The sequence below is a fragment of the Labrus bergylta genome, chromosome 4, assembly GCF_963930695.1.
Source record: "Labrus bergylta chromosome 4, fLabBer1.1, whole genome shotgun sequence".
Classification (NCBI taxonomy): Eukaryota; Metazoa; Chordata; class Actinopteri; order Labriformes; family Labridae; genus Labrus; species Labrus bergylta.
In genome coordinates, this window is record NC_089198.1 from 29,514,664 (window position 1) to 29,531,353 (window position 16,690).

Consider the following 16,690-nt stretch of genomic DNA (forward strand, 5'->3'; position numbering starts at 1 on the left):
AGATCTCCCCGAGAACAGGGAGTAAGAAAGGAGTGTGTGATTTTAGACACAACCTGTGTGTGTGTGCACCTGCAGTAACACCTTTAGAGAGAGCATGCATCACACTGACTGTGCAGAGCAGCATCTATTCACTGCACTACATCTGAATGCCAACTCCACTACAGATCTCTGTCATAGATCTGTAGGTTATATTTACTGTCCTGTGTCTGGACTTTTCAGCCTGCTCATCCGTTTGACAAACACAGAAAGTAAATGTTCTCTGTGCTCACTGTGAACCACATGTTATCACATCATGAAGCACCTATAATGACACTGAGAGGGCAGATATAAGGTACATAAAAAAGGTCAGCACTAGTAAACATTCACACATGTCTTTGTTGACTGTCTGATGTGTTAAACTCTACAGCTGATTGATGCTCCTTTTCCTTCTATGAGCTAAAGTCCAGAAAAGATACTGATCGCAGTTGAGCATCATCACAAACATTACAAAAAAAGATCTGACAATTATAACAGATCACAGGATTTCACGAGATGATGAGAAAAAGGACGATGCATGAGTTCATGTTGCACAGGTTCTTCTGTACTTTGGCACAAGCAGCTTGTGTTTATTTCAAACGCATGTAATCAACACAACATGTCTCACAGCACAATAATAACACTTGACATATTTAGGTGAAGAAATTATTTTTGTGTGTTCAGCCCATCGTGCACACGAAGCACCACTGATAACTGTTTTTAAATAAGGTTGTCGACATTTTGAATACAGTACAGGTGAATCTGTGATATCAGGTGCTTTGAAATGATACAATCTCTGTTGTTTAAATGATGGATAGTATTAAAAAAAGAATGATCTTCAGTCATATTTTTAACTAAAAGCTGCCATGAGTGAGAGAAAGAGAGAGAGAGAGAGAGAGAGAGAGAGAGAGAGAGAGAGAGAGAGAGAGAGAGAGAGAGAGAGAAGGAGAGAGAGAGTACAAATTGATTGTCATCATTTCCATTTGTGTGGTTTTTAATAGTAACTTTGGTATGGCAACAGCCCTTTTTTAGTGTCCTGAACCTGCGTTATGGCACATAGTGTGGGTCTTCATTATGAGGCTCCAGCTTCCACACTTTACATTTATCTATAAAGTATCTATAAATAGTTTTGTCTATTTACATTATCTTCATTAAATATACACTTTGTACAGTTTGTCCTTCAGTCTCTGACACAGTCTAGTGGTTGGCTTTCAGCTTGTACCTGAAGTCAACATCATATGTGGGCTGCAGGATCCCCAGACCGGCTCGGCTCTGGTCCAGAGGAGGGACTTTGGTGGCTGGGTCTAACAGCTCCATCTCGAAATAACTAAGCACCAGAGTCAGGAACTGTTTGATCTCGTGCACCGCGAAGAACCTGCCCGGACATTTGGTGACCCCTGAGCCGAACGGCATGTAGAAGTAGCGCAGGCGGCGCCCGCCGCGGTAGAAGGTGGTCTTCTCCTGACCCTTCTCGTCCAGGAAACGGTCAAACTTGTACTCCTGCAGGAAGAGGAGGAGGGAGGTGATTTTCAGCTCATTTTTTAAAGACAGACTGTCCAAAGATTCGATACTTTTGGATTCCACATGTTCATAAATCTGTGTTGTTTAAATGGATCAATACGATCTAAAAGTGCCAAAGCTTTAAAAAAAAAAATCTACATCTGTTTTATAAGACAGGTGCATAGGCGAAGAATAATGCATCTACATCAGAGGCAAACATTTCCCTGGTATTGGATCAGGTATGGTTATAATTTGTATTATCAACGTTTCAACTTTTGGTACCATGCCAGCCCTACTATAGAGGATTTTAATTCATGATGTATTTAAGGCTCTTACATATGGATCCTCGTAGATCTCCGGGTCAAAGTGCAGCATGGGAGGATACAGGGCTATCACATCATCTTTCCTTATACGGTAAGCTTCCTGGTTGTCAAGGTGAAGCAGGAAGTCCTCCTTGGCAATGCGTACGTTCATGGAGGCGCTTGAGAGCCGCATGGCTTCTTTAATGATGCTGTCTGTGGACATGAAGAAATACAAAATAAATCACAGTTCACAGTCTCAACTTTTAATCTTTACTCTGTACTATCATCGGTCTGTGTACAGGTCCTGGTTATTTTCTAGTGACTGGTGGAGATCTTACCCAGAACAGGCAAGTTGTCCAGCTGCTCTCTGCTCAGGTTCAGTGTAGGGTTACTGGGGTTGACCTTCTGACCGGAAACCTCCAGAACTTTCTGCACTTCCTCACGAGCTGCTTTCATAGCATCTGGACTCCTGAGCACACAAACGAGAGACTAGTTAGTATTACTGTAGCAGTGACATCACCCATTGGTTACTAAAGAGGTGTCTCAAACAAGTCACACATTAAGTCAGCTGAAATATGTCTTACAGTGCTATGAACCCAACATGAACAGATTCTCTCAGATGTATCAGGACAGTTTTCAAGAACAGAAGCAAATCACCTTCAAAATATTTCTTTTGTCATGGACTTTGGGATGACTATTTTGAATGTCAGGTCAGGAAGTCAGGAGATTCTTAACGCTGAGAGACTTTTATGAATTGGCCTGAGTTTTTTCTGAATCTCTATCATAAATCTCCACCTGATATGTCTTTATGTCAGACTTGTTAAATCACTGTGAGGCGGCTCCTTGAACCCAACAACACTATCCATGTGAATTATCTCATTGATCTGAACTTTATGGGTCTGTGTGCTACAATCAGCTTTTTGACGCTGATAAATGTGCAGTAATATGATGTAATACCTCCAGCTCCACAGTACAGAGGGTGATATGAGATCAGACGACACATTAACAGACTCCACAAAGTGTCCTGTATAATTCAGTGGATTCGCTCTAATGTAGTAGTCTGACAGGTGTGATAGCTTATTTCTTAGCAAGCAACATTTGCCATAAGTCCACAAACAAACTGTATGTCACACTTATTACGTATTACCAAGCTACACCAGCCAGTTAGACTGGTCACATGTGCGTGGAACATATCATGTCGATAAATATAGATTTATTTTTGCCACTATTACTTTTGCCACCCAGGCTCCAGGTGATCTGTAGACAAAGAGCTATCATCTCTAATAATTGTTTACACAGAGTGAGAGGGCTGAGTTTGAGATTGGATGGTTCAGAACTATAAGGCTATTCTGAAAACCATTTTCTGTTCTTCTTAAATTAACTCTACAATATATTGTAAATAAAGCTCAAAGTAACCATCTGGGCCTGTCTTTCTTCTGTCTGATATGTCGGTGAGATAGATGTGCTGTTGATGAAAACTGAGGAGTTCAAAAAGTTTAACTATTTAAACTGAGAGTGCTGTGAGTGCAGCAATTAAACAAAGCTGACACCGAGGGTGTTTTTTTGCTTAGGATGCTGAGTGCGGAAAACAGGAGCAACTCAAGGTTAAGTGTCTTCTCCAAGGATACATCGGACGTGTGGCTGCAGGAGCTGGGGATCGATCTCCCGATCTGGTGAAGACACTACTGACTCTACCAACTGAGCCACTGCCGCCCCAAGTAATAAAGGAATTACGTGAGAGACTATTTTACCCTGTCTTTTTTTCCGGAACGATCACAAAGTTGTTTTTTTTTTCAACATGCACCTAAATGCTGTGTAATCACTCCTCTATTCCATTTGTGACTAGTGAGTAAGTGAGTGGTTGGATGAGTGGGAGAGTGAAATATACTGAGTAGAGGGAGATGGTACTTTGGAAGTTGTAAATCTGGCCGTAGGTTCACTATTTGTGGCTACATTCAAACATGACGCTGGTGCCAGTGCCCCTCAGTACTTGGTGACCACTTATATCGCCTTGAGCTTTAATGTGTTATGCAGATGACACAAATCTCTGTGTCAGACAGACCAGAACTCTCTGCCGCCTGCTGGGTTGAATTGTTGTGTCAGTCTTCTGAGTCTGTACAGTGTTTAGAAAGAGGACTCACCTGATCATGTAGAAGAGGCTCCAGAAGGTGGCGGGCAAGGTGTTGGCCTGTGAAGCCCACAGCAGAGCTACGTGTGTCCTGGCTTTGCTTATATCATTAAAGGTGGATAAAGAATCGTTGAGAAGCATCCTCATAGAGATCAGGTCAGACATGTTCTCTCTCTTTGACAGGTTTTCAGCATGCATGGTCTTTGCCAGGTTCTTTAGATTTGAAAAGAGGACATTCAGTTTAGTTGATTTCATCATATAAATCTCACAGCGAGGCACTGTGTTCTCAGATTCTCTCTTTTTGTCTGTAACATGTGCATTGAACCCTTACTGACCTCTCTGGCGCTGTAGGCGCTCTTGAAGACGTGGATGGGCAGACCGGCCACTAACGCTGGGAAGATCTTATCAAACTCTTTGAAGTTCTCTGAAGCATTCAGAACCAGAGCTTTCTGAGCCTCCTGCCGAGCCTGACACTTATCATCACCAAACTCTTTACCGAACAGGGTAAGATATCCAGACTCAAACATCACCTGCATGACACAAGGACACCTATCAGGACTGTTGAAACATGGTTCAAAAGGTGGAGAATCTGCAGAATCAGTGCAAGATGTCAGAGCTATAGTTCCTCTTTGTTTCTGTGTGTCATGCCTCTTCCTGACTCCTTTGTCTCTTGTATATTACTGGTCTAAAGTTGTTTACTGACCTTGTAGCAGAAGGCAAAGATGCCGTCCACCTCCCAGGTGTCCTTGCTGGGACTGAGTGTGTCTGACTTCAGCATGACGTCCTGCAAGTGGCCCATCATGGACTCTATGAGGGAGGGCAGAGCCTCCCCCTGCAGGGTCTTCAGGAAAGTCTGGTGGAGGTTCTCCGTGGTGTGACCGTGTCGAGGGTCGAAGCTGTCATGGCCGAATGCCTGCAGAGAGGAGAAAGAGCAGGTTTAGGACCATCACAGGACTCACATGCAGAATGAAATGTGGGCAAACATCCTAGTCCAAAAAATAAAAGATGAATTAAAAACAGACCTTGACAGAGGTGGCGAAGTGGAACTTCCTCCAGTCAAGGTGTCTGCCCTGTCTGATGACCGAGTGGTAGGAAAATGGGTCACACAGGAAGTGGATGTACTGGCCGGCGATCTTGCAGGTAAAGATGTGTCCGTATTTGTTCTGGCGGCTGCGGAGGAACTGGAGAGGGTTGGCCCCGAACTGCAAAGCACACCCCAGGTACGGGATGAAACCGTTCTCCACGGCAGGCTCACCTGGTTGCCTGAGGGTGTGAACAATGGAGGGAAAGGACATGTTGAAACTCACTGCTGGATGTCAGAATGGGGCAATTAAAAAAAAAATATTGACATATTCTCAGTATAAAATCACCCATTGGTTTTCGAAGAGGTCTTACAGTTCAACTATGGCTACCTAACTTCACTAAATGATGTTCAATAATGTTGTTAATGATGTTTTACCTGAACAATTATGTATTATTTTGAAGTGACAATCAGAGAGATAAGGGAAGAGAAGAGAAAAATGGGGGATGACCTAAAAAACAGGGACAACAAAGTTCATGGTCTTGGTATATACCTCCAAAACATTTAAGAGATAAATAAGATGTTCAGCCTGCTGCACCTCTTTTCTTGGATGATTCATTCAAACTCATTCAGAGCTCCTCTTTGAGTGTCACAGTTTTAAAGTTGTTCTTCGTCTCTCCCAACGACCAACAACGTCAAGTGTAAGAACATCACAAACCAGTTTCCAATGTTATTGTTGTTGTTTGTACATACCGGCCTGAATGTCATCACGAGGCTCTTTTAAACATGAGAATCCTCTTTTAAAAGATGTATGTTTTACATCCAAAATTTGTCCAAGAATCTAAAGCTGATGAAGTATTATACATTTTTCTTTTCTTTTTTAAATACGCTCCTTAACTGTATAATTCTGAACACGAGTAAAGTAAACAGCAGCTTCACACATGTCAGCACAGTGATGTGACTCAACAACATACCCAACTAGTTCCATCATCTTTACAAAGGCCTTTGTTTGACAAGCACACACCGCTCACTTACGTCTGTCACTCACAGCGATTGTTACATCAGGGGCCTCATGGATCACTATTGAGGCTCGCCCGGAAAAACACAGGGACGGGTGTAAAACTGTGTGCAACCAACTGAAGGTCTTCATGAGGAGATTTCTGTTCATGCACTCTCCACACCATGTTAAACTTTGCATCGTACAGGTGAGGTCTTACCTGCGGCGTGTTCCCACAGCAAGCCACAGCAGGCAGCAGAAGCCCACCAGGACGGCCCAGATCAAAGCGATGCTGATAATCATGCTGACGATGATGAGAGGAAGATCCAACCAAGGGGAAAGCGCCACACTGACCAAACACACTCAGACAAGGACTAAATCCTGCAGAGAACAGTGTGTGTAAATAGGCTGTAGATTGTGTGTGTAACCAGTGTGTGTGTGTGTGTGTGTGTGTGTGTGTGTGTGTGTGTGTGTATGAACAACGCAGCAGTGTGTGGCAGGGCTTTTATACCTGTTTTGAACTGTAGGCAGGGCTGGAGGATGGATTTACAGAACAGGTGTGATGTCATCACTGGACTCGAACAGCAAAAACTCAGTTTTTTTCTCCATCTGTTGTATAACTGAGCATGAAGATCTAATCTGTGATCAATCATCATGTGTTTCAGGATCTTAGGAGCTGAAGTTCACTTTACTCAAGGGTCTTTTAAAAAAAACCCATCTCAACAGGTCCTGCATATCAATACTATTGTAATATATGAATCCGTTTATATAGTATATAATATTATTAAAATGTATCTCAGTGGAATAACTCTGATTATCCCACATCAACATAGTCACATGATATTCTTAAATACTTTTTAAATAGGAGTGAAAAAAGATAGAATCTTTCTCCCAGATCACAATCAGTTCACTGAATTTCAGCAGAAATGGACTAAATGTATATGTAGCGCGTTATAATTTGAGTATTTCCAATTAGTATCACACAGTGTCCCCCTCCTCCCTTCCCTGCCCCAGCGAGGGGAGAGATTCATCCTTTTTAGGGAAATCAAACCACAAAGCAATGACATGATCTGAACAGGCGGAGGATTCCATATTAAGATCTATATGTGTTTGTGTGTGAGTGTGTGTGTGTGTGTGTGTGTGTGTGTGTGTGTGTGTGTGTGTGCGTGCGTGTGTGTGAGAGAATATCACAGGGACTTGGGACATGGCCGAATCTTAGGGTCAGACTAAACTGTGTGATTCTGTTAAGTTTTCAAACTCCAACATTATCTCTGTGGGATCGTCTAGGACAGGAATCCATGTGTGCTATGCGTGAATTATATGTGCATGCGTGTACTTGTGTGCTTGTCAGGTGTGTGTGTGTGTGTGTATGTGATGGCCTTGACTGGAGTCCATGGACAATGTTACCTGTGATAGTGCATCCAGGATGGTAAATATACTCAAGGCCACTGCTGGGCTCCTGTTTAGTGTGTGTTGTGTGTGTGTGTGTGTGTGTGTGTGTGTGTGTGTGTGTGTGTGTGTGTGTGTGTGTGTGTGTGTGTCAATCAATCATTTTTTATTTGTATAGGGTCAACTCATAACAAGTGTTACCTCAAGACACAAAAAGCAGGTACTCTTGTCTTTTGTGTGTGTGTGTGTGTGTGTGTGTGTGTGTGTGTGTGTGTGTGTGTGTGTGTGTGTGTGTGTGTGTGTGTGTGTGTGTGTGTGTGTGAGTGTGTGCAGGTTAGTGCAGGATTGATTCTTGTTTTACAATTTGTGTAACCTGTTGAGACGTGTGTCAGTGGAGATAAGAATCTTGTTGATCGAGACAGTCAACATAAGGAAAAAATGAGCTGACATGAAGTAACTCGAGGGGAAATAAATCATCGCATAACTGTCTGCAGAAAAAAAAAACAGTCCTGTAACATACCTGCACACACCTTCAGATAGGTATTTCATAATCCTAGCATAACATATAAGCATGTAGATATCAATAGCCTCTTTCACACAAATTTCCCAACATTTTCAGTTTGAGCTTCAAGATGCAGACCTATTCACTTCAACTTTACTTATAATTTTTCCTGCTAGGGACCTAAGTACTTTACAAGAAGTTGGGCTGAACTCATGCGTGAACGCAGCAGGAAATATTCAGGACCATTCACTGTAAATAAGTGCAGGGTGATGACACACAACAAGTTCAATCTTGGGGCAAATTAAATCGGTAAATGTTTAATGCTAATTTTTTTCAAATGTACCACATTAAATATTGACAGTGGTTTCAGGCAAGTTTATGTAACAGGTTTATTATTAACCACAGGGGAAAAAGTTGTTGCTGAGTTGTGATGTAAAATAATTGAATGAGTGTCCCACACACGTGAGGTGCACACCATGGACCTGTTAAAAATCTAGCAACCACATGGAAGGCCCTCGTAGACATTCGAAGAATCTAGCCCCAAAAATAAGATACAAGCAGTCCAAGAGCCTGTATAACTTTCCAACAAATGGTCTCACACACAGACACACACACGCACAAACCTGACTCTGCACTGAGTTATTTCATCACCAACCTCAGGCTGTCTGTGGGAGGATAGGGCTTAAATTGAAGGGAAATGTAAGAACACAATACTTAATTTTGAAAATGTCCTAGAAATGTGGGAACATAGGGCCTAATTTTGAGAAAAATCTTAGAAATGTGGTTAAATAGGGCTGTGGGAACATAGCTCAAGTCCCTGTCCCCAAACACAGTGTACATCATGCAGCTGGATCACACATTCAACGTGCTCAGCAGTGCAGAGACCACTGGTGATAAGCTCAGATTCAGATACTTTCCTTTGAATAAAGAATGAAATGTGGCTGCTCCTGACCACACTAAACTTAAATTTCTATAGCGTTCTCCTCAGACTCTTAACTTATTTAAAGCAGGCAAATCTGCATTCTCATTGTTCCTCAAATATAAACACCTTATAGTTGGTTAAATTAGCTTATTGTATTAAAAATACAAGTGACTTTTCCTTAAAGCTAATAAGATTTTATCTATATTCTTTTGACTTTAATATATTTAGTTTTGGACAGCTGTACAGAAAAGTAAGACATTTGAAGAATACTTTGGTTTGGGAGCTTATTAAAGTCAGTTTTCTTTATTTTTGCTGTTTGCTTTCACACAAAAATGAACGGAGAAGGAAAACTGAATAAGCGCCTGCTGTAATTTATACGTTTTTTTTTATTTGATAATATAAAATGTATTCTCTGATTGAAACTAGTAACTACATGCTTTCAATACTTGTCAAAGAAAGTTTTTTTTTTTTTTAAATGCATTGACAATATAATTACAATTTAGAATATTATCCAAGAAAAAAATGGAGAAACTGACTGAAGTGTTGGAATCCTAAAACAACAGATTAAAAGATTCATAGATTGTTATTTGATTAATTTCTATGATTTGTTCTCCAGCCCCTGAAGTCCCCAGCATCGATCAGGCCTACTCCAAACACAGCGACAGCATCACTGTGGAGTTCACACAGGTTTCCGGGGCAACCAGCTACATCCTGAGGGCAGAGTCAGTTATTGGTGATTTCTTCTCCGAGACTGTGGTGAGCAGCTCACCGGGCACTGTGATGGAGCTGCAGCCCTTCACAGAATACAAGTTGAGTGTCATGTCCGTCAACTCTGGGGGGCGGAGCCAGCCGTCTTACCCCATCCAAGCTGGGACAGGTGTGGAAAAAAGTCTTACATTAGAAACTCAAATACATTTCACAGTGTGGCTTGACTGTTTGAAATTGGATTACAGAATGAAATTGTAGTTTTTGAACACATTTCAGTTTATCATCATAAAGGCTAATTTGTATTAACAAAATGAATGTAGGAATCGGAAATTGTAACTTTTACTTTTACTTGTCTAGACTTGTCACTCAGTCTCTACTCTTTGCAGCCATCACAGGTGGTTGGAAACAGTATTCATGTCTCTGCACTGTCCCATTCTCTAAATATGAAAAGCTAAACCTTGAGAACTGGGTTGTCAAGGAAATTGCTGTTTCCTTCCAACAAGTTGTTGGAAATTGTTTCCTTTTTACATTAATTATAAAAAAATAAAAGGTAGGGAGAGAGTAGAATTAAGAAATCAGTGCGATTGTCCATTTTTATTCCTGTTTATTATCTCTACATCTGTTTGTAGTGGTAATGGCACCCAAGTTCAACACGGGCTCCCCTGATGACGGCACCATCCTTGTAACCTGGACCCCGGTGGAGCTTGCTGTCCTCTACTGACCCCCTTCCATAATGAAATTATTTTTTTTGTTAATTCTACTGCATTTATGGGGACTAAACGCACAGGCAAATTGCAACAGACTTTTTACTGCTGTACCGCAACTACAGCTCATGTTTTTGCCCACAACTCACGTCTGTCTCCCCCACTCCAGAAATCCATCTCCGACTATCACTCCCTCCTCTCTCCCGACATTACCCCCTGTAATATATTTTCCCGACCCCAAAGTTAAAACTACTAAAGCACACAGAAAAACATTTCACCCAAGAAAAAGCCTAACTAATTTATGTCAACTTGGTGACATCAGAGGTTTTCAAATCTGCCACTTAAACACCTGAAGCCTTGTCCCAAAACTAGACAAATTTAAAATTCTGCTTGCGCAGTCGAAAACACATGTAATGGCAATCTCAGAATCATGGTTAACTCCCACTATTCCTGATTCATTTCTCTCCATCGAAAATTATCAACTATATCGTAAAGACCGCACTGATAGGACCGGCGGCGAAGTGGCCATCTATGTAAATCAGAAATATGCGCACTCAATATCTAAAATTGAAACTGAAACATTACAGCTGGTAATTCATTTCACACCCCAATCACCATTATTGTCACCTACAAGCCAGTGAAAGTGCCTATCTATCTCAGCTTTCTGACATAATTAAATCTGTTACATCAAAGGAGCTTGTCATTTTGGGTGATATCAACATTGACTGGAATGATGGCTCATCAAAATTGTTGAAAGACACTGCAATGAAACTTGGACTTTATCAATTAATCAAAGCTCCAACAAGAATTGGCAAAACACGCAGCTCACTTCTGGATCTTATCCTAACAAATCAACCCTCAAAATACGCAATGTATGGTGTAATATATGCAGGTATTTCAGATCATTTGCATATCTACGCAATTAGGAAAACCCTAAAATCTACAAAAACCCATCCCCCCCACTCTGTATCAAAAATACCAATTTCAAAACCACCTCTGTTCAATGCTGACTTTAGTGCCGTCTAAATCCAGAACAAATTCTAACACAATTCCACACTAAAATTCAGACAATACAGAATAAATATACCACTGCCAGCAAGGTTTGACCTAGGCAGAGTAAATTACCATGGATAAATTCTTAATTATTTCAACTCCTAAAACAGAAGGCTACTGTACAGGTTAAGTCGAACACCTGAGAGCAAAAATTATGTCATACAAATAAAAAATAAATGTACTACTGAACTGTGAAAGGCATTCTATTTTTCAACAGCAAATTACCCAATCTGCTACCAACCAAAAGGCATTATGACTGACTCTTAAGGTCATCAGTGATGAAAAATTATCTCAACTTGTAGATTTCCCTACAGGGTTCTCTTATCTCAGGCTCAGAAAAGATTGCAAGTGCTTTCAATGACTATACTTTCTTTCATCTGTCAAAGAACTCCTGTCCTCCCCCCCATCACCTGTTCTTTCTTTAACACCTGATCAGTTCACACTCTCTGAGATCTTTCAGAATGAGGTGACAGAAATACTGCACTCATAAAAAACTAAAAACTCTCATACCCATGATATTTATGGTCTAAACACCTTCTTTTTAAAGACTCATGCTGTTAGCCTGGTACCCCTTTTTTCAGCATTTAATCAATCTCTGTGTCAGGCTTTCTATCTTTCCCTCTAATTGGAAAACAGCACAAATCATGCAAATTCTTTAATCTGATGATCCTACTCCTACTATTGTTACTATTCTCTCCTAGCGCCCCTAGCTTACTGTAATGTCATGAAAACCAAGAAATCGATACTAGATTTCAGGAAGAACTGTCGCAACTCTGAAGCTAGCACTATAGCAGCATACTCATTTATGGGTCCCGTGACATCATCAATAACACATTTCCTGTCCGAAGTATGAATAAGCCAGGTCCAAGCTAGAATAAAACAACAACATACATACAGTACATCCTACATGCATCTATATTAATATTATTTGTTGATTTATAAACCATATTACAGCACGATGACCTTCATTTGTACACTGCTAGTTGGATGGCTGGTGAGCGCCACCATTAGATACCTGAGGGTAGCAATGCAATGTGTGGCGGATTTAGTATATGACTCCAATATCAAACTTAAAAATGATGGCCAATGCAGTTTAAATGCGGAGATTTCTCTCATGATTGCATACAATGATTTCGGAAAGTACTACATGCTCAATGTGAGGTCATATTTAGTATGAATATATTAGCAGTATGAACAGTTAGCAGGCTTTGGACACAGTCTTAGTTAGTGTCTAGTGTGATTTCCCGCACAGTTTTTCTTTTGTTGGGAGGGTTAGGGTTATTATGGGTATTTCTGCTTCTCAGTAATGCTGCATCTCCCTCCACTGTGAACACTACCAGAATGAAACAGTAGCAGGATTAAGCTGGAGAAAAGGGAAAAGCTAAAATTTTATAAAAAAATCTGCACTGGTCTTCAAATGTCATGCTTGCATGCTCTGTGGACAGAGAACAATATTGTATTTTTGACTATTAAAGGTAGCTTGTTTTCTTGTATAAATTCCTTCACATAATAAACTAGGAACATGTTGATCTTCTCTGTTCGTATTTGGCCAGATAAAGACTGTAAACGTAAGGTATACAAGTAAAAAGTTACTCCTCTATAATCCAGGTAAATTGAGTCACGTGTTGAGGAGCAAAATAAAAATAATCATCACAAAATATTAATTTCATGTATGACAGAGGTCTGATATGTGATACTACAGCTACAAAACAGGTAACTCTTTGATACAGATCTATGTTGTTCCCTGTACTGTTTGTCCCTTCCCCCCTCCTGTTGCCTTTGAGTCCTGAAGGTGAATCCACTGATTGACAATAAGGAACACGTGTTGGTAAAAACAATGCTCAAAATCCCCAACACTTACATCAGGAGGAAGAGGTAATCTTTGGGGATTTTGTGTTGTTGTATTGTGTTGTTTTAGACCTTAGTTGATCTTTGTTTAATGATTTAGGTCTTTGTGTATCCTGGTTAGTCATTCACGCCATAAGGCTGTCTAAGGGTGTCTCCAGGAGTTGCTTTCTACGTTATGTTTGACATAACTTATTTTGTTACCTCGAGCTCTGCAAGCCGCCGAAATCTAGCTAGGTAAAGCCGGGAATACTGAGGCCCTTTCCGAAAAGCCACAGTTCAGAATGGAATGCTGACTTTTGGGGGATTCAATAGACAGAACCCTCGTGGTCATTCAGTGGGCATTTTTGGGTCACCTCAGTAGAGTGAATATTTCAACATGGATGCTAACACCCGGGTTTTGTGCAATAAGGTTTGGATGCATCATTTCAGTAAGTGAGTTGTATTTTAACACCCACAATGCTGTGCGAAATTAAATGCAAAACATCACTTCAGGTGCGCCTCCAAATCAAAACAAACGAGGATGATGAAAAAAAAGAGGATGGATGCAGCTGGTTAGGGTAACACGCCTTTCAAATGTTAAGTTGTTGAATTGTTTACTTGCAATGTGGACAGTTTTACCTTATTTTTGAGTCGCATGACTGATTCTGAAGTAGGGCCAAATTTGAGCTCCATCAGGATCCATCTGCCAGATCATGGCCAGATCACCTGCTCTAGACACGTCGGATGCTTTACTTGCATGTTTGAAATGTTGATCATCATGAGAGTGGAACCATGGGCCAAATTCACTTCCTCATGGCTTTTTTCCAGATGGAGCTCTGTACCTTTCCTATGTACTCTAGCTTTACTTATGATAAAAATACAATGCACACTATTCCTCTAGGTTATGGTGATACGTGGCGACAGACAACATCGCAACATCTACCACCTTTATGGTTTTCAAAGCCCAAAGCGGGAACTGTAGAATGTCCAATCTGGTTCTATTAAATCCAATATTCCTTAGTTACATTTTAATCCTCACATGTAGATTAAGATTAAGATTTTACTTTATTGATCCCGCAAGGGGAAATTCTGTTTTTACACTTTGTAAGTCATGCAAGACACACATAGGCTGAAATATACACACATGCACAAACAGGACCCTATGTTACTAATGGAGAGATGTCAGAGTGATGGGGCCGCCCCCGGTGGGCGCTCCTGAGCTGGTGGTGGGGAGGGTGTTTGGTGCTTTGCTCAAGGGCACCTCGACAGTGCTCAGGAAGCAATCTGGCACCTCTCCAGCTACCAGACCAACTTCCAGATTTGGTCCCTCAACTTGAACCGGTGACCCTCAGGTTCCCAACCCAAGTCCCTACAGACTGAGCTACTGCCGCACCCATGTGGTGAATTCATTTATTTTGTTCTTTAGGTCTGAGCTTTGTCATTTTTGACTTATGAATGTTGGATTTAGTATGTTCCTATGTTAGACCAAAAAACAGACAGAACATGTAAAAATAGAGTATTAACAATAACTCACTGCTGATGGCTGTATGTGCCAATTCTTTGGCATTAATCTTCACTCCAATGCCAGAAGTTTATTTTGTTAGTATTTATTTCCGTTGCAGCTACAAACTGTAAATTACACAGGTTGAATGTATTGTCAGCTGCCTCACTTTAATCAGGTTTATGTTCAGTAAACTGTCGGAACAAATGTGCAGATTAATCAATGTCACATCACTTTAAGTCAGCAGTGGATTTATGAACTCCTCATTACTGCAGATTATCAATGAGAAACTGAGCTGCTGTGTTATAAAAGCTGATAGAGGGTGATGATAATGATTATTATCAGGGATAAATGCAGCTATGTGAACGAGTCAAGGTCAAGGTAAGCTGTGACTTAATTTTTCACTTTCTTATCTGATAGTCATACAGGAGTCCACCTTTGAACCCGTGTCACTCAACAACCTTGAAACATGCCAGCGTCATTCAATGTTGATGATGTCTTCATCATCATGTCTTCTGTTTTTACAACCCCCTTTCCTACAAAGCCTGGACGCTGTGTAAAATGTAAATATGAACAGAATTTTATGATTGGCAGAACAATGAAACCCCATCTTTAATTGAAAATAGCATAAAGTCAAGAAGTGGCAACACAAGACTGGAAAAAATTAGAAAACCAAGTATACATTAGCTTAAGGGTTAACCCATTTAGGGTTGCGGAGGGGCGGGGTGGGGGGCTAGAGCCGATCCCAGCTGTCTTCGGACGAGGGCTGGGGTACACCTTGGACTAATCAGCAGTCAGTCACAGTATAGAAAGTCAAACAGTCACACTCACATCGTGCACTTTTAGACAATACACAATTTAGAGTCATCAATTCACCTCACAAGCATCTCTTTGGACTGTGGGAGTAAGCTGGAGTACCCACACAGAAGAACATCTGTTTTGGTAGTTATGTACACCATGTTGTCTGAGCCAAGAGAATGACCATCCAGATTGTTATCAGCTCTCAGTTCAAAAGCTAACATCCGAGTTGGTGTTGCGGTGCAATAAAGCACAAGGCACGGGTATCCCTTACAGTATTGTGTTGGGCAGTAACATCACTACAGATAGCAGCGTCAGTAATTTAGGTACAATTTGTTTTATCTTAGTGGGTTGCTCATGTTGTGAATTGTCTTCTGTTGGGACTGCCTTGAAAATGAGATGGTACATCTCAAGACACTGTCATGTCCAGCTCAGTGTCTCAGGTTGTTGTTATTTCTATCTTGTATTATTTCCTGTTTTGGGTCACTAACTTCTCCTCTTGTTTCAGATCCTTCACTTCCTGCCCTCATGTGATTCCCACCTGTGTGATTGTCTGCCCCGCCCTGATTGTTCCCAGCTGCATCTCGTTGTCTTCCCCCTCACCCTAGTATTTAGTCTGTAGCTTCCCTTCCTTCTGTGCCAGTTTGTCTTTGACCCCTGTGAGAAGTGTTCAAGCCTTTTGTTTCCTCTTTGATCACTTTTTTGGATTCTGTCTGCTTAAAGAGTAAAGACTGTTTTTTTCCCCCAACCAAAGACTGTGTTGTGAGTCGTGCTTTTGGGTTCAGTTACCTGTGGTGTTGTTACATCACAAACTGGCCACTGAAATGGACTCAGCCGACTTAGAGACCCTGCAAGCAGCCCTTCGAGCTCAAGGCCGGCAACTGGTGCAACATGAGGAGCAACTTAACTCAGTCTGCATTGGAGTGAGAGACATCAATGAACGCCAAGTAAGCTTCCAGTCTTCCATTAGTAATCAAGTGTGTCTTTTGAATGACCACCTACAACAGATTATGGCTCGTTTGGACACACTTGGAGTTGCTTCACCTGTTGAAAGCTTTGTTCCATCTCCGGAGACACAACCTGCTTCGGTCCCTGCCTCCTCACCTCAGGCACTGGTAGCTCCCACACTGCACCTTTTCTAAACCAGAAAGATTTTCTGAGGACTCAGACAACTGTCGCTCGTTCCTGGTTCAGTGTGGGCTACACGTTGAACTGCAAGCTGCCTCCTTCCCCTCAGAGCGGGCAAAAGTGGCCTATATAATAACTCACCTCTCTGGCCGTGCAGAGGCTTGGGCCACTGCTGAGTGGGCTAGAGATTCTGCT

At 41.4% G+C, this 16,690-nt stretch overlaps 1 protein-coding gene across 1 annotated transcript; it reads right to left on the reverse strand.

The window, feature by feature from the left end:
- Positions 1–558: 558 nt before the first annotated feature.
- cyp7a1 (cytochrome P450, family 7, subfamily A, polypeptide 1) lies at positions 559–6,438 on the reverse strand. The gene is made up of 8 exons (XM_020630301.3): positions 6,184–6,438; positions 4,968–5,208; positions 4,649–4,858; positions 4,281–4,475; positions 3,959–4,158; positions 2,156–2,286; positions 1,852–2,030; positions 559–1,515 (listed from the first exon to the last, which is right to left on the reverse strand). The coding sequence occupies exons 1-8, from the start codon at positions 6,264–6,266 to the stop codon at positions 1,213–1,215; spliced, it is 1,542 nt and encodes a 513-aa protein (XP_020485957.1). The 5' UTR covers positions 6,267–6,438; the 3' UTR covers positions 559–1,212.
- Positions 6,439–16,690: the final 10,252 nt, after the last annotated feature.